The sequence below is a fragment of the Arachis hypogaea genome, chromosome 20, assembly GCF_003086295.3.
Source record: "Arachis hypogaea cultivar Tifrunner chromosome 20, arahy.Tifrunner.gnm2.J5K5, whole genome shotgun sequence".
NCBI lineage: Eukaryota > Viridiplantae > Streptophyta > Magnoliopsida > Fabales > Fabaceae > Arachis > Arachis hypogaea.
In genome coordinates, this window is record NC_092055.1 from 15,084,838 (window position 1) to 15,111,183 (window position 26,346).

Genomic DNA, 26,346 nt, shown 5'->3' on the forward strand with positions numbered 1-26,346 from the left:
AAGAAAAAGCACGAAATACCAACATTTATGTTAGTAAAGACGCGTATCTAAAATACTTCTTAGTAATGAAATTAATTTTTGTTAGGTTTATATCAATTATTTAAACTTAGTTGCCACAAAAATAAATTTAGAGGTATAACGAGCCTATAAATTTTATATAATGTGAGTACGAACTACGAAGTAATGTTACATTGGCATTTAATTAAAGTCATTAAAGCTTAATCACTTTTGTTTGTGTGATAGTAAAATACACAAACATTAAAGTCGTTTATGAATTATAGTATAGATTTAGTGATCTTGTATTTTAAGAGTATATTTTAATAATCTAATAATAAATTTTTAAATTTTTGATATATTTAATGTATTGATGAAAATATAAAATTTTTTGTAGTAACACCTTTTTTTGGGTTTTTTTAAAATATATCTTTAAAGCACATATTAATAATACTCTTATATAGTATTAGTATATTATATATATTAGTAAAGAATATAGTAAATAATAATAAACTTAATAGTATTTTTTTTATTAATAGGAGAATTAATAAATTAATCGTAATTTCTATTGTATGAACTTCATATATTAACATTAATTAACTATTAATTGGGAGAATCCTAATTGGCGTAATTAAATATTGATGTCACTCATGCGAGCATTTACGATGTCGTGTAGGCAATTTGATTGAACCAATCTTTTTATTTTTTTGGGTACAATAATTGAAGCATTTTAGACGTTCTCTTTTGTGGCGTATTTAAGGGTGCCCCTTATTATTTTTTCTACTATAATTCCATTTGCACTTTGTGCTGACTCAAAATTGGTCGAAAATCACAGAGACTTGACCACTTCTCTTAGAAGAAGAAGATTATAAGAATAGAAGAAACTATGAAAGAGAGAGGGTTTTTGATTTTGATGGAATCACAAGTCACAAGTCACAAGTCACAACATACCAGGTCAACAAAGAACAACAACAACCATAACTAAGACAACAAAACCGTGTTTGCTTTGCTTTGCTTTCTCTATTATTTTAACATTTTCAGTGTTTCCTTCCCCTCTCTTCTTTGTAATTACAAATTTACAATTACAATAAGATATTCCTCACACCTTCTCCTTTTGATTAATCTATAGTCTTCGGTTTGTATAATGCTTCTACTGCCTCCATGTGCTTTGTCCCATTTTTTCTTCGCATTCCAATATATCATTTATTTTTTTAGTTTTTCTGTTTTGATTTTTTTTTTCTATAAATGAATAAGATTTACTTGTAAAACAAAGTTAAGATTTATTACTATAAATCTATTAATTTGGACTGTGCTGCGAGATATTTGATGAGAACAATTATATTAAGTATATATTAAATATCAGTTATTAAATTAATTATTCGTATAAAATATATTAAAAAATAAAATAAATAATACATACATATATAATGTTAATTTGATAATTAATTTTTATTATGTATATAATATTTTTAATTTGTGAATAATAGAATAAAAAACGGAATAAAAAATTTGGTTTGATTAAATAATTAATTTGATCCAATTAAATTATAACTGAATCAAATAAAGATAAAGATATTCAAATTCGAATATTTTATCTCAATTTCTTCATTTTTTTTAAGATTTGAATATCTAATTTAGTAGCAATAATTTTTTTTTGACATGTCTACCAAAAAATTTTTTACATCGGATTTATAAAAAAAATGGTTATTATAATAAATTCAAGTTACACTAAATATTTACTTATCATAAGAATCATCCGCTATACTAATTTTATAGTTTCTTTAACTTTAGTTAAATTACTTTATTATTTTATAAGAATTAAATACTTTTTTTTATCTATATGTACGGTTAAATTCACAATTCATTGACATTTTTTATTATTTGAATTCTCTAAATTTTAAATTTTATTTTAGAGAATAAAGTGTAATATTTTATTTTTAAATAATTTTTTTTTCATATTTTTTTGTTTTATTTATGAAATAAATAATAAAAAATTACATTTTATTCTCTAAAATAAAATTCAAAATTTAAAGAATCCAAAAATTTTTTTTTATCCATATCTCATTTAAATTTTGGTCTTATATATTATTAGTCAACGAAATCTTTTTGAATACGAAATTGAGCATGTACCGAAAACAAAGAAAGAAAGAAAAAAGAAGTAGTTATTATTTATTTATCCAATTGATTCTGTTACTTTAAAATTGACAATTGATAATACTAAATAAATCTATAACAAAATCTTATATTTATTTATTTCTATCTTTTTTTAATTTTTTTAAAATTATAAATTAAAATAAAAAAGAAATCAGGGGGAAAAAGGTAATCTGCAGAACATTCTTCGTCTTCCTCCGTCATTTGAAGCTCAACAAGGGAGAAAGAACTTTTGAAGTTTGAACTCTCTCGATTCTCAACCTCTTTGATTTTTTTGACCCTTGATCTCTTCTTCCACCATCACCAACTCTTTCTAATCAAAGCTTCTTCCTTATTTTCCCCCCCTCTTTCTCTGGCCTGTGTTTTCCTCAAATCTCCATCGATTCGGTTCTACTCTGCTCAATCAACACCATGGGTGCAATCAGAGAAGTGGGTTTTCTTCTTCTTCCAAGATAAGCAACTGGGTCTCTTCTTGATTCTCTCTTTGTGTAGTTAAATCAGTTGTGTCAAGCACAAGTCCAAAACAACACGTGTGCTTTGTTTCTTTTGGTGCCTTCATTGTGTTTGTGTTTTTGCCTGAGTTACTGAATCTTGTTATTTTATTCCTGGTACGAAAAAAAAACCCTTTGTTGTTAGCACAGTATAAGGTATAGTTTGATTTTAAAAGGTTATACTGTTTAGGGGGGTTTCTTTTTTCTTGTTATGTGAATTATGTTCAAGCAGATATTTAAACTCCCTAAAAAGTCGTCCAAAAATTCGGAGAATCGAGAACACGGTGGTGGAAGCAGCACAAGTGGAAGAAGCCATGGTGGTGGTGTTGGTTCCAAAAACAGTGATCTTGTTCCTCCTGGGGGAAGCAAAACTGGGAATTCTTCAGTGTTGCAGCCCCAACATCACCCTGCTTTGAATTCCGGTCAGCACCATGGGAATCGGGTTCAATTGCCGTTGGCCGCAGGCGAAAACCCCAATGGGAATTTGAGTGCATATGAGGTACCTTTGGCTGCATTCAGGGATGTTCCCAATTCGGAGAAGCCAGGATTGTTCATCAAGAAGCTCAGGATGTGCAGTGTTGTGTTTGACTTTACTGACCCCACGAAGCACCTAAAGGAAAAGGAAATCAAGAGGCAGGCTTTGGTGGAATTGGTGGATTATGTGACTTCTGCCAATGCTAAGTTTTCGGAATCTATGATACAAGAGGTTGTTAAAACCGTGTCTGCTAATATATTCAGGACGCTTAGCCCTCAGCCTCGTGAGAACAAGCTTGTTGATGGTGTTGATGTGGAGGAGGAGGAGCCATCAATGGATCCTGCGTGGCCTCATTTGCAAATCGTGTATGAGCTTTTTCTGAGATTTGTGGCTTCGCCGGAGCTGGATGCGAAGTTGGCTAAGAGATTCATTGATCAATCTTTCATTTTGAGGCTGCTGGATTTGTTTGACTCTGAGGATCCTAGAGAACGTGAATACTTGAAGATGACCTTGCATCGCATCTACGGGAAGTTCATGGCGCATCGCCCTTTCATCAGGAAATCCATCAATAATATCTTTTACAATTTTATTTTTGAATCCGAGAAGCATAATGGGATTGCTGAGTTCTTGGAAATTCTGGGGAGCATCATTAATGGTTTCGCGCTACCATTGAAAGAAGAGCATAAATTGTTTCTTGTTCGTGTGTTGATTCCACTGCACAAACCAAAGTGCTTAGCAATGTATCATCAGCAGTTATCTTATTGCATTACTCAATTTGTGGAGAAAGATTGCAAGCTTGCTGATACTATTATTAGGGGACTATTGAAGTACTGGCCGATAACCAATAGTTCCAAGGAAGTTATGTTCCTGAGTGAGCTAGAAGAAGTTCTAGAAGCAACTCAACCTCCAGAGTTCCAGCGTTGTATGATGCCATTATTTCGCCGCATCGCCCATTGTTTAAACAGCCCCCATTTTCAGGTATAAATTTTTTCATTTCATTCTGGTAGCTCCGGTTCCTTTTCCCCTTATTTAATTTCATGTGGATATTATTTGTGACTTTTGAAATAAGACACAGTTGCATCGGATGCTAAATGTTGCAACTTCATTGTTTTCTCCAGTTGAGAAGCTCTTTTAAAGAAAAGGAGAATTCTTTTTAAATTTTGCATCATCCTAATTGTTGTTTTTGTAGCTTCAAATTTCAAACATAACAACAGTTGTAAAGAAGAGAAACCTATACCCATTTGTTTCGTTGAGCTATATATGCTGTTATGCTGTTTCAAAACATGTTAAGACATTCAAGTCCTGCTCTCTTAACAATTTAGGCTCTAGAAGTGTCTGGTAAATTGTCATAACATTGATGAGATTCTGTGACTAAACCTGCGCTAGTCTCCATGTCTCTCTGCTTCAAATTGCATGAGTATCTGTCTCCTGTGGCTACTTGCCATCATCAGAATATGTCACGTGAAGGATTATTATATATAAGAAAAGAAATTGGGAGTAAAATCTGCTTCCATCCCCTCTAATCCTAGTTTTATGTCAGTTGTCACTGCTTTGCTTGACAGAGCACAAAACGCTGCCAAACATGCAGATTATGGCTGAGTCTATAATCCTATTCTACCCAAGCCTGCCTGCAAAAGGGGTTTTAAAAAATTAAAAATACCGGTAGTGCTGCTGTTTAATTTTCACTATTGCAGGTTTTGATCTGCGTCTGCTTTTCTCGTGTCGATCACTTTGGCTTTGGCTTGTAAAGTCTATCCTGCTAGGAGAGGGCAACTATAGCTTCTTAATAATTTCTCATGTGCCCTCCCATGCATAAGCTAGGCATGTAATAAGCACAGTTCAGAATCTTGTGAAGATAACTAATAATTAGAGTTATGCTAGTGAAGTCATTTCTCATGGGATAATGTGCTGACTCATCCATTCTTTACCATTGAATGAGGTCTAAGTGGGGTCCACACACATTCAATTGCGGATGATGGATGAATTTGGAAGATATCCCATAATGAATGAGTTCACCAAAGGTTTCTCTACTAATTAAGACAAACATGATAACAAGGATTAAGATGATAATTGTTGAAAATGGTCGATGAAACTTTGCTTCTATGTTGGTAGCCAGATGGTCCAAAATCTTAAGGCCTGGGAATGGTTCTTATTAATCTCTCTAACTGGTTTAATATAACCTCTATCATGTCACTTGTTGCATCCCTTAATAATTTAGAAATGTTACTATCTTAAATGTCAGCCTGTTCTCAAATGTAACTTTTCTCTTTGTACTTTGTAAGCCTCGGCCACCCGTTTTTATTCTTATATGTCAAATCACCAGTACTTATTGCTTTCTGAACTCTTTAAAAAAACCACGGGAGATTATTGATATATATGTCATGTACGCCAATACTTGCTACATTTAAGTCTGTTCCAATGATTAGGGGGCTGTCGTTAACTGTGTTTGAAATGTGTCCAACCCCTTCCCTCTCTCTCTCTCTCTCTCTCTCTCCCTCCCTCCCCCCCACCCACACACACACACAAAAAACCCCAAAACACCAATTCTTCTCTCAATTGGATAAGACACTTGTCTTACTGTGTATGTGAATTCTTGAGCATTGGTATCCAACATGTTGGACACGTGACCTGCTAGTAAGTTGGCATGTTTTTAATTTCTAATTTTTACTGTGGTTCATTATGAGCATGCGAAGACCGGATTGTGAGCATGTTTTTGTGCTGATCGTTTACTACTATTTAATCTGGAAGTTATTGATTGTCTAGCAAATTGAAATTTGACACGCTGAGTTATTCGAATGATGATATTTGAATAAGTGCAATCACCAATTGTATTGTTAGGCTTTCACTCTTTTTTTATGATCCACAAGACCACAAGTAACATTATACCTCTTATTAGACTTTCCTATATAAAAAATTAGAGAATTTTCATTCTCATTATTGATGGTGCTAAATATGTGGGCTGTCACTGAACGGTTCAATTTGGAGCTTTCATTTCATTCGTTAACTGCATTGGCCAAGTGTTCTACAGATTTTCTCAGAACTTGAGTCCAATTTTACTTCCATTACATGTGTTCATGTGACTATGGTTCTTGTGTAGTTAATACTAGAACCTGGGATCCATCCTTCTTTGAACGCCACCGTTAACCTGCTAAATATATTATAAAGAACGCATGTGTAAAATGTTTCTTGATGGTGCTAGTTTCATTTGGAAGTTTTTGCATCAATGGTGGTGGTGCCTAGTTTTTCAGTTTTTAATTGACTCGATATATTTCAGATGAAGGATAGTGCTATAATTAGAGGTAGAAGATGATGGAGGAAACTAGTTTAGAATAATTTAACTATAAATGGTTTAAACACATAATTTATGACAAGGTACCTTGGCGCTGTATGATGATTTTATGACAAGGTACCTTGGCGCTGTATGATGATCTATGTCGCCGACCCTAATGGATGAGCGCATAACATCATTGCTCGTGCATTTCTTCGCAATTCGATTTGTCCAGAAACTAAACAATGATTTTTGTTGCTTTGTTGATATTCATGGAGAAGGAGAGCCTCAGAGCAACGGTTGAGTTGCCTCCGTATGACCTCAAGGTCATGGGTTAAAGCCGTGAAAGCAGCCACTGATATGTAATTATCAGGTTAGGCTGTCTACATTACACCTTTTGGGTGCGGCCCTTCTTCTCCGGACCCTGTGTTAAACGTCTTAACGCGGAATGCATGTGCACCGGGATGCCTTCTTTTGTGTGTTGATATTCATGGAACTATAGCATTAATATTACACTATATACTGTTTTTCTATGTCACTCTACAAACACAAATCTTCTTGTCTGTTTTTACAGGTGGCCGAAAGAGCTTTGTTCTTATGGAACAACGATCACATCGTGAACTTAATCAAACAAAACCGCAAAGTGATACTGCCCATCATCTTCCCGGCGTTGGAGCGAAACGCTAGAAGCCACTGGAATCAGGCTGTCCATAGTTTGACGTTAAACGTGCGGAAGATATTCAATGATCTTGATCCTGACTTGTCGAAAGAATGCTTACAGAAGTTTGAGGAGGATATATTGAAGGAAGACGCAGTCACGGCAGGGCGTGAGGCCACGTGGAAACGGTTAGAGGAGCTTGCCGCGAAGAAAGCTGCGAGCAACGAATCAGTGCTTGTTGGTAAGGTCGCTGCTATGCAGGTTAGATAGAAGGCAGAAGGTGTATTATTCTCAAATAACCTCCATTTTTTTCGGGTAAAAAAAAAAAAAGAATGTCATAGTATTGTTTTCTTAATTTTGCATGTGATGGTTTGGCCAAGAAGGGGCAATTTCTAGAACACTTTTTCTTTTCACTCCTTGTAGAAATTGAAGGCGTTGGTAGTAGTAACACCCCCATATATGCAACGCAACGTCGCAACCTCCAAGGCTTAAAACTAGCATATAAATTTGTATTTTGTACCCATAGCTGGACACGTTTTGGCGATTTACCCCGTCTTTTGTTAAATGAATCTCGCTGTAGAATTTCGATTAAAAATAGAAAAATCTAATAATGAAGGCTCAAGAAAAAGGGAATACAGGTGAATGACCAAAAGGGTAGAGAGAGAGAGAGGGGGGGTGGTTTGATTGGAGGTTAAAAAATGTGATTAGTCGAGTGGTTAGCTTACTCGGTTGTTTATTAAAGAGTTTGAGGTTTAAATTTTGGTGTATTTATCAAGTTTGAGGTTTAAATTTTGGTGTATTTATCAATTCATTGGTCAGTAGCAAATTTTTTAGATATGCGACGAATCAGTCTTTGATTTGTTGGGTGATATCGTCAAAAAAGTGACAAAGATCTTCATAGATGAGAGTTATGCATAAAATTAAGGGGTGCCAAGGAAAAAAAAAAAAGTGGCCTACAATACCTCTTCCACTTGACCGAGTTTAGGTGCGAAATTAACAAATAATGGCTGTGACTATGACTATATCGGGGTTAAACATTTTTTGCTCCAAAATGTACTCCACATGTGTGAATCACGTGGGGTATGTGGCTTCACAAAATCCCTGTGGAGTGTATTCTAGAGGAAAATAAATAAATAAAAGGGTTTATCAATGATGTAGCTAATGCAAATTATCAAGTGCCAAGACACCAAAAAAAAAAAAAAAAAATTATCAAGTGCCGGCTTGCCATCAATTTTTTTACACCTATTTCGCTGGTCTGACCTTGCCAGTAAAATACAAGCAAATTAGCAGCATCAAGACGAAACATCAATCAAATCATCATTTACTCATTTAGGTTGTGACATAAATGGGATATATAAAACGTCTTGATTGAACGATGATAAATCTTTACAGACTAAATTTTTTGTCAATTTCGACACATATGTCGACCAAATTTTGTATCAATGATTTAATTTAGGAAGCAGATACAATTTCTCTAAGAAAGTGAGTTTGACTCGAAATTTATCGATTTTAATATAGATGTTAACTTTGTAACTAAAAAAAAAGTAGTTAGAGTTTTATATTATTAACGATAAAGATAAATGTCAAAAATGTACTACAAAGTACGAATTAAATTAAATAAATCAAGACATGAAATAAAAACAAGAAAAATGCTAAAAATGAAAGAAGAAGCATCTTGTAAACGAGAAACATAAAGAAACTATAAAAAAAATAATAAAGACAGAAATTGACTTTTAACATTCACATGCACATGCATTGCGATTTGGAATTTTTTAGAGATTTAGAATGACTTGTGGTGTTGAAAAATTTAAAATCCTTTCTTAATTCTTTACTTCTATTTACAAAGAAAGAATCTTTGCTGTACTGAATGATTATTAGCCCTTTACGCATATTGCTTTATTTACTCTCCAATGTTAATTACCTACGTTCTTACTACATCTTGAGAATTTTCAGGTAACAGTCTCCATGTTCATGCTAATATTTTATCCATTATGAACCAATTTTATTTTCGACGTGTTAATTGCACCTTTTCTCCATTCGACGCCATTTCTATTATCCCCTCTATTTCGACTATTTTAATTAAGGAAAAGTATAGGATACCAACATATTATTTGTCAACTTATTGCCAACAATAATTAATTATTATATTTTAAATACATATATAAAGAGACACATCCAAAAAATATATCTATAAAAACACTTCTATTAAACACTTTTAACATAATAAAAATGTCTTTTTTATTAGACACATCTACGAAGACACTTCCATGAAACACAGTTATAAATAAGAGTTGGCAGATATGCTGTTGATAACGTAACGGGACCGATTAATTAACCACGATGCCTCTGTGTCGGCTTCCATACTTTATAGTCGAAATAACTGTTGTGTCAAACTTTTACATTAACATATACATACACAAAAATTCCCATAAAACATCATTATATTCATGTATACATAAACTTCATATGCGTACTTAAGGGTGTTCAAGATCTGTCCTGAACTCAAGATATATTTTGTCGTCTTCTTTTTATCATTTTTATTCGATGTTATTTTTGTGTCAGATTCTGATCATACTTTGAATAATCCAGCCCAGCCTAAAATTATATTTTATAAATGAGACTTTCAAAATATTTGGTCTATTTGTAGTCAAGTATATCATATTCCTAATCAAGTTCTTGTAATAAATAGGATCAACTGCTCTTCGTTTATTTTTTCTTAGTCTCTTCGATTAGAGTAGCAATTGATTTTTAATGCTCCATTTGAAAATTTTCAAAATTTCATTCGCATATTTTTTTTAAGAAATAAAAATTCTATTATCTTTTCGAACTACTTCAATATCGAGAAAATAAGATATTAAGCCCATATTTATTATATCAAAATACTTTACATATCCTCTTTAAAATATACAATTATCTTCAAATTGTTGAGAGTAAATATCAAATCATCAAGATAAAGATATATGATCAAAATATCTCTAAGTTCAACAAACTTGATCTAAAAAATATACTCAAATGGACATTTTTTGAAATTATTCTCCATAAAATAAGAATCAATCTTCTTATACCACGTTTTTCATGCTTGTTTTAACTTATATAATGCTTTCTTCAACCTATAAATTATATTTTCTTCTCAAAAAATTTTATATCATTTCTTTTTTTTGAAATACCATTTAGAAATACAAATTTAAGATCCATCTAATGTATCTTTCATTTACTTTGAGGAGAGAGTGAAATAGTCATATGAATAGTATCTAATCTAGTAATAGGAGCAAATACCTTAAAGAAATCAATACTTGATTTTTGCTTGTATTCCTTAACAACTAATCTTGTCTTAAAATGATCAATTTGCCCATTAGATTTATATTTTGTCTTATTAACCAACTTTACTCCAATTGATTTTTTATCTGTAGGTAAATCTGTAAATTGGCATATGTCATTCTTTTCAATGGCATGACTCTCCTCATCTATTGCGTTCTTCTAATTATTATCTTTTGACGCTTCTTTAAATTTCTTTGGTTCACAATATGAAAATAGAGCAAATTGGTTATATCTTCATCGGACGGATTATTATCGTTGTTGACGACATAATCTGCCAATGTAGCATGTAGTCTCCACTCTCTTTGAGATTTTTTAGATAGTTTTAGTCGATTGATACTGTTTGGTTGTCCTTCTTCTCCATCATAACTATTTGAAATTATAATTGATTGCTTTTTTATCTTTGCATTCAAGTCTTATATGTCTTTCTCATAAACACATCTCTACTGTTAATCACCTTCTTTGATTCTAGATTGTACAGCTTGTATTCTTTTGAATCGTACTGTAACTAATAAAAATACACTTTTCACCTTGTTATCTAACTTGTTTTTTAATTGGTCTAGTACGTGAGCATAAGCAATAAACCCAAAATATTTGAAATAATGAATTAAAGGCAGCTTTCCACTCCAAACTTTCTCTGAGTTTTATGATGAACACTGTTTGTTAGACACCTGTTCAAAATGTGTATTGTAGTTGCAATTGCTTCCACCTAAAATTCTTTAGGCATTTGTCTCAACTTGAACATGCATAGGACCATATCTATTATGATTCTTTTCTTTCTTTAAGCAACTCTATTGTGTTGAGGAGTATATCTATTAGTTGTTAGTTAATGTTAAATTTTCTGTTGCTTAAAACAATTTGAACAAGCAAGATATTGTGCTTGTTTGGACTCCATTAAGTTGATAAAAAAAGATATTTTTCAATGAAAAAAGATATATTTTTTTTATTTTTTAGCGTGTTTGATAAATTTCTAGTAGTAAAAGTAAAAAGACTAAACAAATAAAAAAATATCTTCTTTGAGAAGCTACAATTTATATCTTTTTTAATAAATAAACAAAAAAGTACTTTTACATGGTTATACCCAAACAAAATTGATAAATAAAAATATCTTTTTGCATGAGATATCTAAATTTAAAATTATTTTTTACTTTTCTATAAGATCTCTTGAAAAAAAGTAAAGTATACTTTTTACCGTTAACGTTTTCGAAAAGTTTAAAAAATATCCTTAACGTTTAATTTGTTTTAATGTTATTCTTAATATTTTCGATAAGTTTCAATTTTATTTTTACTGTCAATTTTTTAATAGTTAACATCTTTTTTTCCAATTTTACCCCTCTATCATGTATCACTTACTTCCCATATCTTTTCATTATCATATTCCACGCTCTCTCGGCACCCTTCTAACATAATGATTAAACCCACCACCACCGACCCGCCAACACCCCACAGCCCAGCCCGCTCCAGTGTTGCACCACCGCACCATCTTACTACACCGTCACTCTCACTACTACTACCTGACTCCTCTACCTTTGCACCACCATATCTCTCCACTTCCTTACCTCCCCTAATGCACCATTCCATCATTATTATCATTAATATTAACAAAATCACACATCTTCACCTCACCACGACCCTTCATTGACAACGTTGTGCCACCGCGCCACCATCGCTCTCCTTCCTCTCTTTTTAGATCTAACATTTTTCTTGATTTCAATTTCAATTTTCTCTATTAATTTTTCATTATTCTCTATTATATGTTATTTTTGTTGTTGTTAATGATATGATTTTGAATGGAGTTAGGATTGGATTTGTGATGGTAAGGGCACAAGGTTGTGGGATGTGGTGGTGAGAGAGAAAGGGACAAAGGCTTTGGTAAGAGAGAGAGAGAAAGAAAAAGAAGCAATGGCAATTTGATGGGAAGGAGTGGTGGCTATTGTTGATTATGTAGATGATAGACAATTCAATGGTATAGTTGCAGTAGTGTGGCTTGGTGGTTGGTGATATGGTGGTAGTGTGAGGTGAGAGGGGAGGGTGCGGTGATACAGTGCTAGTGTGCAATAGGTGTTGGGTGGTGGAGAGCTAATGGTGAGAGTGGATAGCAATGGTGGCTGGTGGATGGAGTGGAAGAAAAAAATGTTAATGATGATGATGGTGGTAGTTATAGGAGGGCTAAAATTAGAAAGAAAAATATTGATTATATGTTGACTATCAAAACATTAACGGTAAGGATAAAATTGAAACTTATCGAAAACGTTAAGGATAACATTGAAACAAATTAAATGTTAACGGTAATTTTAAAAAATTTCGAAAACGTTAGGGACAAAAAACATACTTTACCCTTTGAAAAAAGATAACTCAAAAAAAAATTTTTTTTTTAGAAGCTCACCCAAATAAACCTATTTTGTCTCCTTGTCTATTATTAGAATCTTGATTTTGCATCCACTTTGTTCTTTTAACAAACTTCTTGAATATCTTGAAGGTATCACATGTTTTTGAGTTTTGTTTTAGAAAATACACTCAAGTATTTTTACTAAAATCATCAACAAAAATGATAAAACACCTATAACGACTATTACTTAGAACTTCATCAAGATAGAGATCTATCTAAGTGCAAAATTTCAATTAATCTTTTGGATTTTTGAAGGTTGTGGTAGGTTTAGAGAATAGGGGTTGAATATATGCCTTCCTTTTAAGTTGCTGTTATGACCCTTTAAAACAAACTTTCAATTCTGATTCTGTTTGTACTTGACAGCAGAAATTTATGAGACAATTTATTTTTGTCTCATAAATATCAGAAAACAGAACACAGTAGAGAAGAGAAAAGCTAACACCAGCATGTATCCTGGTTCGGTTGCCTTGTGCTATGCAACCTACGTCCAGTCTCCTCCACAACTATGGAGGAATTTCCACTATAGTTAACAGTATTACATACACCAATTCCACAGGATTAACACAATCCTTTTACACTCAAGTTCTAACCTAACTTGACATTGGCTATGCTAATACCTAGCTCTTCACTCTTAGTGCTAACCCAACTAAGAAAGGGATACCTCACAGGTACAATATACAAGATATAGACATACCTAAAGAAATTTGAAAATAACTCTAGGCTTTTCTCTCAAGTGTATCACTCAGCTTTTTTCCACTCATGGCTTTTTCTTAAGCTTTCTCACAATGCCTTTTCTCACAAGAAATTACAGAAAGATAAACATAGAAAAGTACATTACAATCAGTAAAACATGAAGGAGATTGACTTCATCAACAGCCTCTTCGCTATGTGCAAAACCAGATTTGCAAACCTCAGATTGAGTTCTTTAGTATTGGCCGAATGCTTCTTTGAAAGAAAGCATTATCCAAGTAGAGGAACTTCTTTTCAGAACACAACTCTCAAACTCTGGTTTTCTCTCCTTGGTTCTGAATGAGCACAAAGTCTTCTTTTATCTCCTTGCATATTGCTGGGTTCTTCTTCCAAGGTCAACACTTTGAGCCTTGAGCTTCACCAACCCACAGATTCACTTTTTCTCAATAAACCTTAGAGTAGAAACTTTGTTTCTAACTTCTTCATCTTGACCGAAAGCCATAAAGCAACAACCACAAGAGTCTTTCAATGGTCAACTTAATCTGAGCCATTGAGAAGCTACTTGGTCCCCAAGAATCACTTGTGATCGTAGATATACAGCAGATTAGGGCAGAAAACACCTTTCCCTTGTATGCCATTTTCGAACTTGCAGAGAGTTAGGAAGAAAAGAAGAAGATCTAATGCATGCAAGAGAAAATGAGTTACCTTTAACCTAAGCTTGATTTGGTTTGAACTTGGTGATTTGACATCTGCCTTTCAAGCTTAATCTTTCTCTTTCTTGCTTCTTTGACAATTGGCTTAGTGAAGAAGCTCTCTCTTTCTCTTTCTCACTTTTCTGAGTTTCTGAGCAAGGTTCAAAAGTGAACGTTGCTTTTGGTAAGGAAAAAGAGAGGGATTTGCTTGCTGAAATCAAATAGGGCTTGGATCGGGTAGTGATATGCTTGGCCCATTTTGATTTCTTCAGCTTTGATTCCTTGGGCTTCTGATTTTTTTTTAAGCCCGATATCCTTGCAGTTTGCTTTTCATTTCATTTGGGCTCTTAAATTTTGGCCTGCAATAATAAATAATTAGTAATATGTAATGAAATTAATTAACACTAATTATTTATTTTGCCCAAAAATAATGTTTGTCATCACTAATTAATTTAGTTAATTTCTTAACTCAACAATCTCCCCCTTGATGACAAACATATTTAAACAAAAATCAAAAGAGTTGAAATTTGGTAAAGTTGGAAAACTTCCCTTTGATTGATGTTTCTTGCTTTAGTGTTGCTCTCCTTTTCTTTTTCAAGAGTAGCTCCCCCTTGATTCATGCTTTCCTTTTTGTTCTTGTTGTACATTTTACTTAAAGAGAACATAATAAAGAGCTATATAACTATTTTATCTAAGGGATATAGAACAAACAACACTATAGAGTCAGCCCAATACATTATGAAAGCAAGTTCTAATACAGTAGCCAAACAAGGTCATAAACTAAAACAACCAAAACAATACTGGTGGCTGCAGTAATACCAATGAACTTCATCATTCAAGGCAGTCAAAAACAACATTTCCTAACCTAATAGCTTTACTCCCCCTTTTGTCATCAAGGGCGGAAAATAGGCAAGACCAACAAAAAATATGATTATAAATCCTGCAAGAAAAGGTTAGATCATAGTTCAAGATTTTAACTAAGCTAACAAGAGTGCAGCAATATTTAGAGTTATTACAGTAATCCAAAATAAAACAGTTCAATAATAGCAAAAGAAACAGAATTCATGAGACAAAAAGAGAGCAGCAGCAGTAGTTTTCATGAGACAATTTCTAGGCATCAGAACCATTCCCCTCCGAACCAGCTTCCTCTTCAACATCAGTGGCAGGGTCTTCATCCTTTTGAAGGTTATCAATGAAGGTCATGAACACAGCTACTCTATCCCTTGACTTCCTTAGGAAATTCTCATGCTTGCTAGCGAGCTTCCTTTGTTCCTTGCTCATGGCAATCATATGATTGAATTGGGAGACAAACTCCTGGACGACATCCTTGACAATATTTAGCAGAGCAGATTGCTTCCCAGTAGAGATGGAAGTACCCTCAGTGGAAGGAGCAGGAGATTTTTCAGGGACAAAGTCATCATCTTCATCATCTAGGACCACCCTTTCAGATCTAGTGGGTTTTTTTTGCTGTTTCACTGAACCACCCCCTTTTAGGTATGAATGTCTGTTTTCATATTCCTCATTTGACAGGTCAACACCAAAATGTTCAAATATGCAAATTAAAAACATGCCACAAGGTAGTGCTTTATCTTTCTCACTTCTAACAGAATCAAACATGTATCTAGCCATCAAATAGGCAAAAGAGATTTCTGTTTTGGTGATTAGGACATACAAAACCAGTGTGTCTGTGTAAGAGACCTTTTGATATGAATCACTTTGAGAAAGTAAGATGTGGTTGACAATTCAGTACAACTGAGCACGTTCATATCCTAGGGCTTTGTGAGTGGGTGTGATGCCATCAATTAAAGAAACATGTTCACAAATGTGAGCCAAAGCATCATGGTAAGAGATACCAACTCCTTCATCCCACTTTACAGACGTATAAGCACACGGCCCAACATCAGTGTACTTCAAAGAATCATTGATAGTTTCATTATTTAAAATAATGTCTCTACCCTTAGCATAAGAATGCACACTTCCTTCATGGTAAGTCATGTTTGCATAAAATTCTTTGACTAACAGTGGATACACAAGTTTTTTGATTTTGAAAAGGTGATTCCAATCTAAAAATTCCAAATTTTCAACAAAAGAAAACCTTTCTTTTTCAAAGTAGGTAAATCCGCAAGAAAAGAGGGACACAGAGTACGATACTGAATAACTCCCTCATAAAAATCGTGATTCATGGCAGATTTGAAACGATGGGGGTTATAGTCTGAGTAAGATGTCATGAAGTGCGATTTATGAGCAAAAGGATCAATGTCTGGTTCTCTAACAGATTTGAGAGGGAGATGAGGGTTACCTCTTTGTGAGCGCAAAGGAACAGACCTTGGCTTAGGTTTTGTTGTCTCAGGAACAGGTTCTTCAACAGTAGGACGCTTACCCTTGGATGAGCTAGGTTTCGAAGAGCTTGATTTAGATGGCGTTGTCCTAGGTGGTGGCGTCGGTTTGGCAGGGGCTGGATACCTTGGTGTGGTTTTGGTTCGCGCCATGGGAGCAGTGTGAGGAGGAGAGGTAGGAGGAGATGGTGAAGGTGTGAAGGTTCGGTCTTGGGAGCGAATGGAAGGCTTGGAGGGAAGCTTATACACCTTTTCACGAGGAGGCTTGTGCGCTATGGTTTTCTTCCTCATCTGGTGGTTTTTGGTTTAAGAAGGAAAAGGGTAATGAGGGTAGTGGTGAAAACCGAAGGGTTTGAGAAGGAGTTATGGAGGGAAGAGAGGGAGTGTTGGTAACCATACCCAAAAGTAGATTTATAAAACTATGCAACTGCATCACCTTTTGAAATGACTTGAAAAGACATGACCTTATAAAAGAAGGATTTTGATTTGATTATAAAATAAAATGGGAAATTAATTTTAAATTTTGAGAAAAAATCAAACTGAAAATCTTTTTGGATCAAAAACATTAAATGAAAATCCTTTAAAAAAATTTTAAACACACAGCCCATCAAAAAATAACAACCAAACAAAAATTGTAACATTCATATATGGGCCCAGAGATAGTTGGATTTAAGGAAACACATTTGACCAATTTAGATATGATTTTTGAGGTTGGCCCAAATCATTCTTTACTTGAAATAAGCCCAAATCACGCTGATTAAGGGGAACGCTCTTCTTCTGCCCAGAATTGTCTCATACCTGTTTATGAGACAAAAGGCTCCAGCAAATACATCAGCAATTTTCAAACACAGAATCATAACTCAAAATTCCTAGACTAGTCCTAAGCATGCAGAATCTGTCCTCAGCAAGTGGTTTTGTAAAAATATCTGCCAATTACTCCTCCGATTTAACAAATTGAATGCTAATATCCCCCTTTTGGACATGCTCTCTTATTGAGTGAAACTTCACTTCAATATGTTTAGTCCTAGAGTGCAAAACTGAATTTTTAGAAATATTAATGGCACTCATATTATCACACATCAAGGGAATATTTTCAGCATTTAATTTGTAATCGGCAAGCTGTGTTTTTAACCATAAAAGCTGAGAACAACATGAAGAAGCAGCTATATACTCAGCCTCAGCAGTGGATAGAGCCACTGTTGGCTGTTTCTTACTTGACCAAACATTTAAGGACTTCCCAAGGAAGCAACATAAGCCTGAAGTGCTCCTTCTATCAACTCTATCACCAGCAAAATCTGCATCACAATAATCAACTACAGAAAAATCATCAATCTTAGGATACCAAAGACCAAAATTGGATGTTCCATGAACATATCTAATGATTCTCTTAACTGCAGAAAGATGTGACTCTTTTGGTTTGGATTGGAACCTAGAACACAAACCAACACTTAGCACAATATCGGGTCTTAGAGGAAGTTAAGTACATAAGAGAACCAATCATTCCTCTATACCTAGTCTCATCAACATCTTTCTCAGTTTCTCCCTTATCTAATTTTGAACTAGGATGCATGGGAGTTTCCATAGGTTTGACATTTTCCATACCAAATTTCTTAACTAATTCCTTGGCATACTTCTCTTGATGAATGAAAATACCCTTTTCAGTTTGTTTAATTTGCAGCCCAAGGAAAAAATTAAGTTCACCCATCATACTCATGTCAAATTCACTTGTCATGAGTTTTTCAAAATCAGAACAGAGAGATTCATTGGCTGATCCAAAAATAATGTCATCAACATATATTTGGACTAGAATAAAAGAATCATTAGAGTTCTTGATAAATAGAGTTGTGTTAGTGGTGCCTCTTTGAAAATTATTTTTCAAAAGAAAAGAGCTAAGTCTCTCATACCAAGCTCTAGGAGCTTGTCTTAAACCATAGAGAGATTTAGATAATTTGAAAACATGATTAGAATGCTCTTTATTTTCAAAACCAGGAGGCTGCTCCACATATACTTCTCTATCTATCACACCATTCAAAAATACACATTTCACATCCATTTGATATAATTTAAAACCACAAAATGCAGCATAGGCTAAGAGAAGTCTTATAGCTTCCATTCGGGCAACAGGGACAAAGATTTCATCAAAGTCTATTCCTTCTTCTTGGTCATATCCTTGTGCCACTAGTCTTGCCTTGTTCCTTGCAATGCTACCATCAAACTCAGGAAGCATTGTTTAAGCTAACCAGAGGTAGGGACCGCTAGACAGAGAGCGATATTGATGCCGACAAAATGCGAGCTCCACGGCTACGGCGAGTAGAACAGAGACCTCGACTGCGACGGTGAGGATAAGAGAGACTTCGGCGTTGACGGCGACGAGAAGAGTGAACTCGCGGCGACGGCGAGGAGAAGAAATAACTCGACAATGGAATCGGCGATGAGGTTGAGGCGTTGCTGCAGAGCGGTGGGGGCTGCTGTGATTGCACTGGGCGATGGCTGCGGAAGGGGTTAAGAGAGGGCGGTGGCGGCTAGGTTATGTTTCTTTTGATTTCATTTTTCAGATTTGGGGCTGGGAGGAGTGGGGCTTGCGGGTAGTCCATTAGGGACATTATTTTTTTTTTCTTTTTTCCTTACTAAAAATCAAAACATTATCGTGTTGCCCGGACAAACCATAATTAGCAATTGTTATATGATTATGCCCTTAAATAAGTAATAAGTAATAACTATAATAAGAATGATATTTATTACACTATAACAGGCTAATATTATACTTATAATACCTATACATATATTAAAAAATAATATCTTTATTAATGAACATAAGATTATTCTTATCATAATTTATTGTATAATTTTTATTGTAAATATTATAACTATTAATATCCTTATTAAAATAATTAGAAATATTCTATTAATTATAATTTATTACAATAATTGCTTATAATTTATAACCATCAAAATTTTCGTATATTAATTAACAACCTATAACATTACTATATTATAAGGATATTTAAATATTAATAGTATTATTTAGTATAAAATTATGGGATTAATTATTATATGGTGTAATAATTTTTGCAAGTTATAAAAATATAGTAAATATTGTCTTCGCTCAATTTTTTTGTTGCTGAAACCAATTATATCACAATATATAAAAGGATTTAGTATGTGTTTGGATTTCAGTTTGCAAATGTCAATTTGGATAAAATTGATTTTATAAAATTTATTTTGATGAAAAGTAAGTTTAAGTTTAGATGATTTATGTTTGACAATATTTGTATCAAAATTGATTATAGATTAATAAATGTTGTTTGGATTATACTAATCAAAATTAACGCTAGATGAAAAATTACTATTAGAGATATCAATTTTAATTATTTTTTTTATATACATACAAAAACAGAACCTCACAAATACAATATAAAAAATATTTATTATATAAATAAATAAATACAAAAGGATTGGTGTCCAATATTTTTTTCTATTTTATACCTACTTTTATAATCTAAAATTATATACTCAATCACGTACTCATGTTCTGTAAATTTTGCATTAACCCTCAACAGAATTAAGAAAATTTTGAAAATTAAAAAAATTGGTTGCTCTCAATCGTAAGATTATAAAAAATGGCTCAACTTTGAGTATAGCTTAAACAAGGTAATTTTTTTAATTAAATGTATAAAGAATAATTATTCTCTTTAAATTATTATCATACTATTTTAATATACTCTTGATACTTATACAATATATAATAATAATTAGTGTCTAAATTTAAATTCTAATATAACTCGTAAAGAGAGGTTTATTATTAAATAAATTCTTTTGTCAATTACGTTAAAGTAAAAAATTTTCTACGTATTTTTTTTCGGGCACCTCATAAAGATATTTATATTGGATGTGAATTATTGTTACAAATATTTTCATTAATATATTTTTTTAAGGAATAAAAGTAAAATAGTTCAACAAGGATAATATTTAAAAAAAAATAAATTTACACTAATAATTTATCTCTTTAAATTATTAACGTACTTTTTTAATATACTCTAGCGTCTAAATTTAAGTTCCAATGTTGTTATTAGCGAGATGTTTATTATTTTTTTAAAAAAAAATTTACACACAATAATTTTTGTATCGAATTTTGTATCAATATATCATGGTTCATTTTAAAAATAATATTCATTCATTTAAGTTCATGGAGTGTCTTAAAAAAATCATATTTAATATGCCTAATATAAAGATTGTACTCCTATAAAAATATAAATATGATTTCATAATTTTTTTTGTTAGGAGAAAACATTACTTAATAAACATAAATTTTAAATTAAAAATTATAGATAAGTAAAATAAGTAACAAAAAAAAACAAACATAAAGCTTAAATTTTTTTGGTTATTTAGTATAAAAATAAATATAATAAAATAAATCATTGTTCTCATACATTATATAAAAGACATTAGTTACACACTGTGCACTTTAAAGTACATAGACAAACTTTAAATAATAACAATGTCAAAACCATAAAAAAAATACTAATAAGACTATATGTGGTACTATTTTACGAGAGTATTATTCGCCATAATTTCCCGTATGACAGTAAGCGAAGGAAACACATTTTTTTATATTTTGCAAACCATTTTAAATCTCATATCAACTGAAATTCGCTAAAACTAAGTTGCTAGCTAAAACTATATCGTCATAATTCTGATGGTTGAAAATTTTACCTTTTTGTTTTCTCATCTTTTCTTACGTCACTATTAATTAGTTCGCTATATTTTGATACTATACTAGATATTGATAAAACCTGGATTTCAAAATCACGGAGTAGTGTGGAATATAGGCAAGGACTGAACCATTTTTTAGACTTTGCGTTTGCGAATGCATCCTCTGATGGCATGATAAAGTGTCCATGTCCTAAGTGCGGGTTTCAACTTATGCAAATAAGAGAGGATGCATACGACCATCTGTTATTACGACCATTTTCCCCTGGATATACTATTTGGGTGCGTCATGGTGAGAATCCGGTTGAAGAGAGTCCTGGATTAGGACGAGTAGATGGCAATCTGATATCCCAAGTGAATCAAATGCACCAAATGGTCAATGAGGCATGCAATTTCATGATACAACATGGGAGTGAGGATATCACAACAATCGAACATGCAGAAGATGATGAAGACGTGTTACCGAGCTTGTATGAAGGTCCAAGTCGCGCGGCGCGGGATTTTAACGATCTACTGTTAGATGGAGAACAGGAGTTATATCCCGGATGCTCAAAGTACTCCAAGTTATCGTTTTTAGTGAAGCTTTATCATATCAAGTGTATGTGCGGTGTGAGTGACAAGGCAATGACAATGATTCTTGACTTATTGCGGGACGCATTCGAACAAGCAAAACTTCCAAATACAGTGTATGAAGCCAGGAAGATAATAAGAAAGCTGGGTATTGAATACGCCAAGATAGATGCTTGTCCAAATGATTGTATGTTGTACCGAGGTGATGATGCGAACCTGACTAGGTGCAAGAAATGTGGGTGTTCAAGATGGAAGCAGAAGACTCAAAAGGGCTCTATTCTTAGGCTCAACGTACCAGTGAAGAGAAATGGAAAACCTATAGCAGCCAAAACCCTTCGTTACTTTCCCCTCATACCATGACTGCAGCGGTTATTCATGTGCAGCAAGACATCGAGTGATATGTTATGGCATAAATAGGCGTCTAATAACGATGGTTTCCTTAGGCATCCAAGGGACGCTGAAGCATGAAAAAAGTTTGACGCAAAGTATACTAATTTTTTGGCGGATCCACGCAATGTTCGCCTAGCCTTGGTGAGCGATGGATTTAATCCCTTTGGAAATATGAGCACAAAGTACTCCATCTAGCCTATGAGTCTTATTCCGTATAATCTACCACCCTGGCTTTGCATGAAGCAGACATCTTTCATCCTATCCACGCTTATTCCTGGGCCGAAAATGCCAGGCAACGACATAGATATTTATTTGCAGCATTTGATAGATGAGTTGAAACAATTATGGGATGGCGTTGAAACCTATGATGCCAAAGAGGAAAACACTTTCAAGATGTGTGCGGCATTGATGTGGACTATCAGCGACTTTCCAGGATTGGGAAACCTATCTGGCTGGAATATGCACAGTGGGTTAGCCTGTCCTTCGTGTAACTTGGATGCTAAGACACATCGGCTGAAAGACAGTCAAAAATGGTGTTTCATGGGCCATCGACGCTTTTTAAATCAGGGACACAAATACAGACTAGACCGAAATAGATTTGACGGGCAGGTCGATGGTAGAGATCCGCCAAAGAAGTTATCCAGAATAGATGTATTGAGGCAACAGTCAAATGTGCACGTTTTATTTGGGAAGAGTTCAAGTGTGACAACCAAAAAAAGACGCAATGGCCAGGATGTAGATGAAGTGAAGATGACTCGCATTGGAAGAAGAAGAGTGTTTTCTTTGACCTCCCGTACTGGGAGGATCAGATGTTGCGTCATAACCTCGATGTGATGCATATAGAAAAAAACGTATGTGACAATGTAGTCTTCACTATCCTAAACAATAGCGGCAAATCTAAAGACAATCTTAAAGCTCGCAGAGATTTACAATGCATGGGTATAAGGCCTGAATTATAGCCGGGAGAAGGTGGTAAATATCCTTCTGCAATATTTGCGATGTCGAATTCATAGAGGGATGTGTTCCTGAAGACTTTGCAGAATGTGGTTTTTCCAAATGGTTACTCTAGCAATGTTGCTCGTTGTGTTGATTTGCGACAATGCAAGTTATCTGGGTTGAAGAGTCATAACTGTCATATTCTGATGGAACAATTACTCCCAATTTTAGTGAAGAATGCACTTCCGAGTCCGGTGTCTAATGTGATTGCAAATTTGTCGTCATTTTTCCGAGAACTTTGTGGGAAAGCCATAAACCCTATGCAGCTTGCTGAGCTTTAGAATCATGTTGTGCAAACTTTGTGTCATATGGAAATGATTTTTCCTCCATCCTTCTTCACCGTCATGGTTCACCTCACCGTGCATCTTGTTGATGAGGTTACTCTTGGTGGACCAGTACATTATAGGTGGATGTATCCAATAGAAAGGTTAGCTATTTGATAAATCCCTTTAGTACATTTAGTTCAATTAATTATGTATATACTAAGCGTTTCATTGTATTTATATAAAAGGTATTTAGGACGTCTGAAACAATATGTTCGTAATAGGGCACAACAGGAAGGCTCAATTGCAGAAGGCTATTTATCTGAGGAAATCCTGACTTTCTGTTCTAGGTATTTGGATAATATTGAGACTAGAATCAACCGACCAAGGCGAGTTGATGATGAGCCCGTTGACGTTCTTCATAATTTAGGGGAAAGTATGTTCCCAGCTATTGGAAAGGCATTAGGGGCTGTATCGCATTTCGAACTCAGTCCAATGGAAAAACATCAAGCTCATCGTCATTTGCTAGTCAACTGCGATGCCATAGTTCCATTCCTTGAGTAAGTATACGCATGTATTTATAAAACACCGATATAACTCTTTTCTCTCAGTGACTAGTTAGACTAATTTTCTTCTCTCCAATAAAGTACATTTAGGGAAAACACAAAGCGAAGCTTGCGTCATCAGACAAGGTCGCAAGCTAAGATAGATAGTATCGTCCATGCAGAATTTCCTCAGTGGTTTAAGCATAAGGTTGACAAAATATTAACCTGACCAATGTGTTTTTAGCCTGGAATTAGTACTATATGGAAACCGATTTTAATATAAAGCATGAATGTTATGTGGTTCCAGGTTCTTATGGAAAGTACGCTTCAATCGAAAGACCTGCAGTTGCTTGCGTGCGGTCCCATGATTCAGGCCAGACGTTTTGGGGCGTACAATGTTAACGGGTACAAGTTTAGAACTATCTCAAAGGAAAACGGGATGAAAACACAAAATAGTGGAGTATATGTATCATCTAATACAAGAAGTTATGCAAGCATGCGGGATAATAGAGTGGCCATTGGTGGTGTTTCGTATTACAGAAAAATTGTAGACATAATTGAATTAAATTATAGCTGTTCCTTCACAGTGGTATTGTTCAAATGTGTTTGGGCTGATACCACTACCAGTAGAGGCATCAAACAAGACCATTTGGGGCTTACCAGCGTTAATTTCTCTCGTCCAATACACACTGGTAATCGTGAAGAAGATGAACCGTACATATTGGCATCAGAGGCTCAGCTTGTATACTATGTGGATGATGAAGTAGCTAAAGAATGGAGTGTTGTGGTTCATGTGAAACCAAGGGATTTGTATGACATGGGAGAAGAGAATGAAGAAGATGAAGTTGGTTTTTCTCCACAGTCAGGGTTGAACATGTCAGCGAAAGGTGACATTGGAGATTTACTGTTGACAAGGGAGGAAGATATAGAAGGCCTCATAGAAAATGCCTCAGAGAATTTCGATGATGTCGCGTAATGCATTGTATGAAGCATGTTAATGTAATTTAAAAATGATATTTCTGTCATAAACTAAGTTAAATAATCTCAGCGTTGTACGTTGTTTTCTTTGGTTACTTTATACTTATGTAGTTTTTTTTTGCAGTTAAATATTTATGTTATTGTGAATTCTCATGAGTAAAAGCAAACTTTTTGGTTCTTTCAACGATTTTAATACGAAAAGTTAGTTTACGTTAAATCTTTATTCCTTCTACAGCTGTTGTTTTTCTTAGGGTTACATTTATCATAATCTTGCTATGTATTAAGCAATATAATTTCACTAGTGTTACGTTTTGAAAACAATAGTGAACATAACATGACGGTGGAACAGGATCGATGAAAAATGAGGAGTTTTCGTCATCCTCTGCAATCACAACAATTGCTATAGAGCTTCTGTTTAAGAAAATTGCCCAAACTACTAACAAGGGTGATGGTAATTGTCGAAAATATTGCGTTTAGTTTTAAAATTGTCTTAGCATCTTATAGTTTGGTTTTTTTTCTAAGTCAGTATTTAATGACTCCAGAGTTCTCAATTTCTTCTATGTATACTCATTCTATTATGTGCATGTTGATATTTTCAGTCTTACCTGAATATTCCGGAGAAATAGTTCCTGACAGTCTAGATGGAGAAGAGTCTGATTCAGAAGACATTTTAGATGATGTATCCTCTGTCGCAATCGATAGATCCATGCAGTTTGATCTGAATAAGGTTCCGGATGAAGAGGAAGAAACTTTAGAAGACAAACAAGATAAACAAGATGATATACATGTTAAGAAAATGTGCTTTGATCTGAATAAAATGCCATGGTATGGAGATGAAATATCAGATCCTCTGAAACGTGAAGCCCATAGATTCATAACAGAGTATTTTTCGCCGGGTCAATACGATGTTGGAGAGAAATTTTGATCTTTTAATATAACAGTTACGCTGATTTCCTTAGTTTAATGATTTGGGTCGCAGTTGTACGTGTTTATTCTTGATTTAGGTTTAGTAAGGCATAACTTCAAAGAGAAGTAACTTTGATTTATGCTCTCTAGAACTTTGTTTTAACTTCATAAATATTAGAGTTTGATTTTATTTTCTTCTTTTACATCCATGATTGAATGCAGTTTTTAAATGCTAATAACGTCATCAAGAAAATCTTATTGGTAAATTTGTTCACATGAGTTAACATATATAGAGTTTACAAGTAACTTGTGAATATTTTTAACGTAAAACAAATGTAGAAAAAGTGTTACGAGTTTAAGTAACAATGATTTAAACATAAGTATCTTCAGATAGTAATCGTTACTTAAATAGATTAAACGTAAGATGGTTTACTAAAGAGAACAATGGAATATGTGGTAATACGCATTTTGCGGCGGTTTAAACGTAACCGCCGCAAAATGCCTAACAAGAAGTCACCGGTGGACATAT

The 26,346-nt window shown here is 33.9% G+C and overlaps 1 protein-coding gene across 1 annotated transcript; it reads left to right on the plus strand.

The window, feature by feature from the left end:
• The first annotated feature begins 2,107 nt into the window (after positions 1–2,107).
• Positions 2,108–7,640, plus strand: LOC112786926 (serine/threonine protein phosphatase 2A 59 kDa regulatory subunit B' eta isoform). Its single transcript, XM_025830301.3, has 2 exons — positions 2,108–4,089; positions 6,954–7,640. The coding sequence occupies exons 1-2, from the start codon at positions 2,857–2,859 to the stop codon at positions 7,305–7,307; spliced, it is 1,587 nt and encodes a 528-aa protein (XP_025686086.1). The 5' UTR covers positions 2,108–2,856; the 3' UTR covers positions 7,308–7,640.
• Positions 7,641–26,346: the final 18,706 nt, after the last annotated feature.

Coding starts and splice junctions, on each gene's coding strand:
- LOC112786926 (XM_025830301.3), top strand. CDS start 2,857: ATGTTCAAGCAGATATTTAAACTCCCTAAAAAGTCGTCCAAAAATTCG. Junction 4,090..6,953: donor TAAACAGCCCCCATTTTCAG/GTATAAATTTTT, acceptor CTGTTTTTACAG/GTGGCCGAAAGAGCTTTGTT.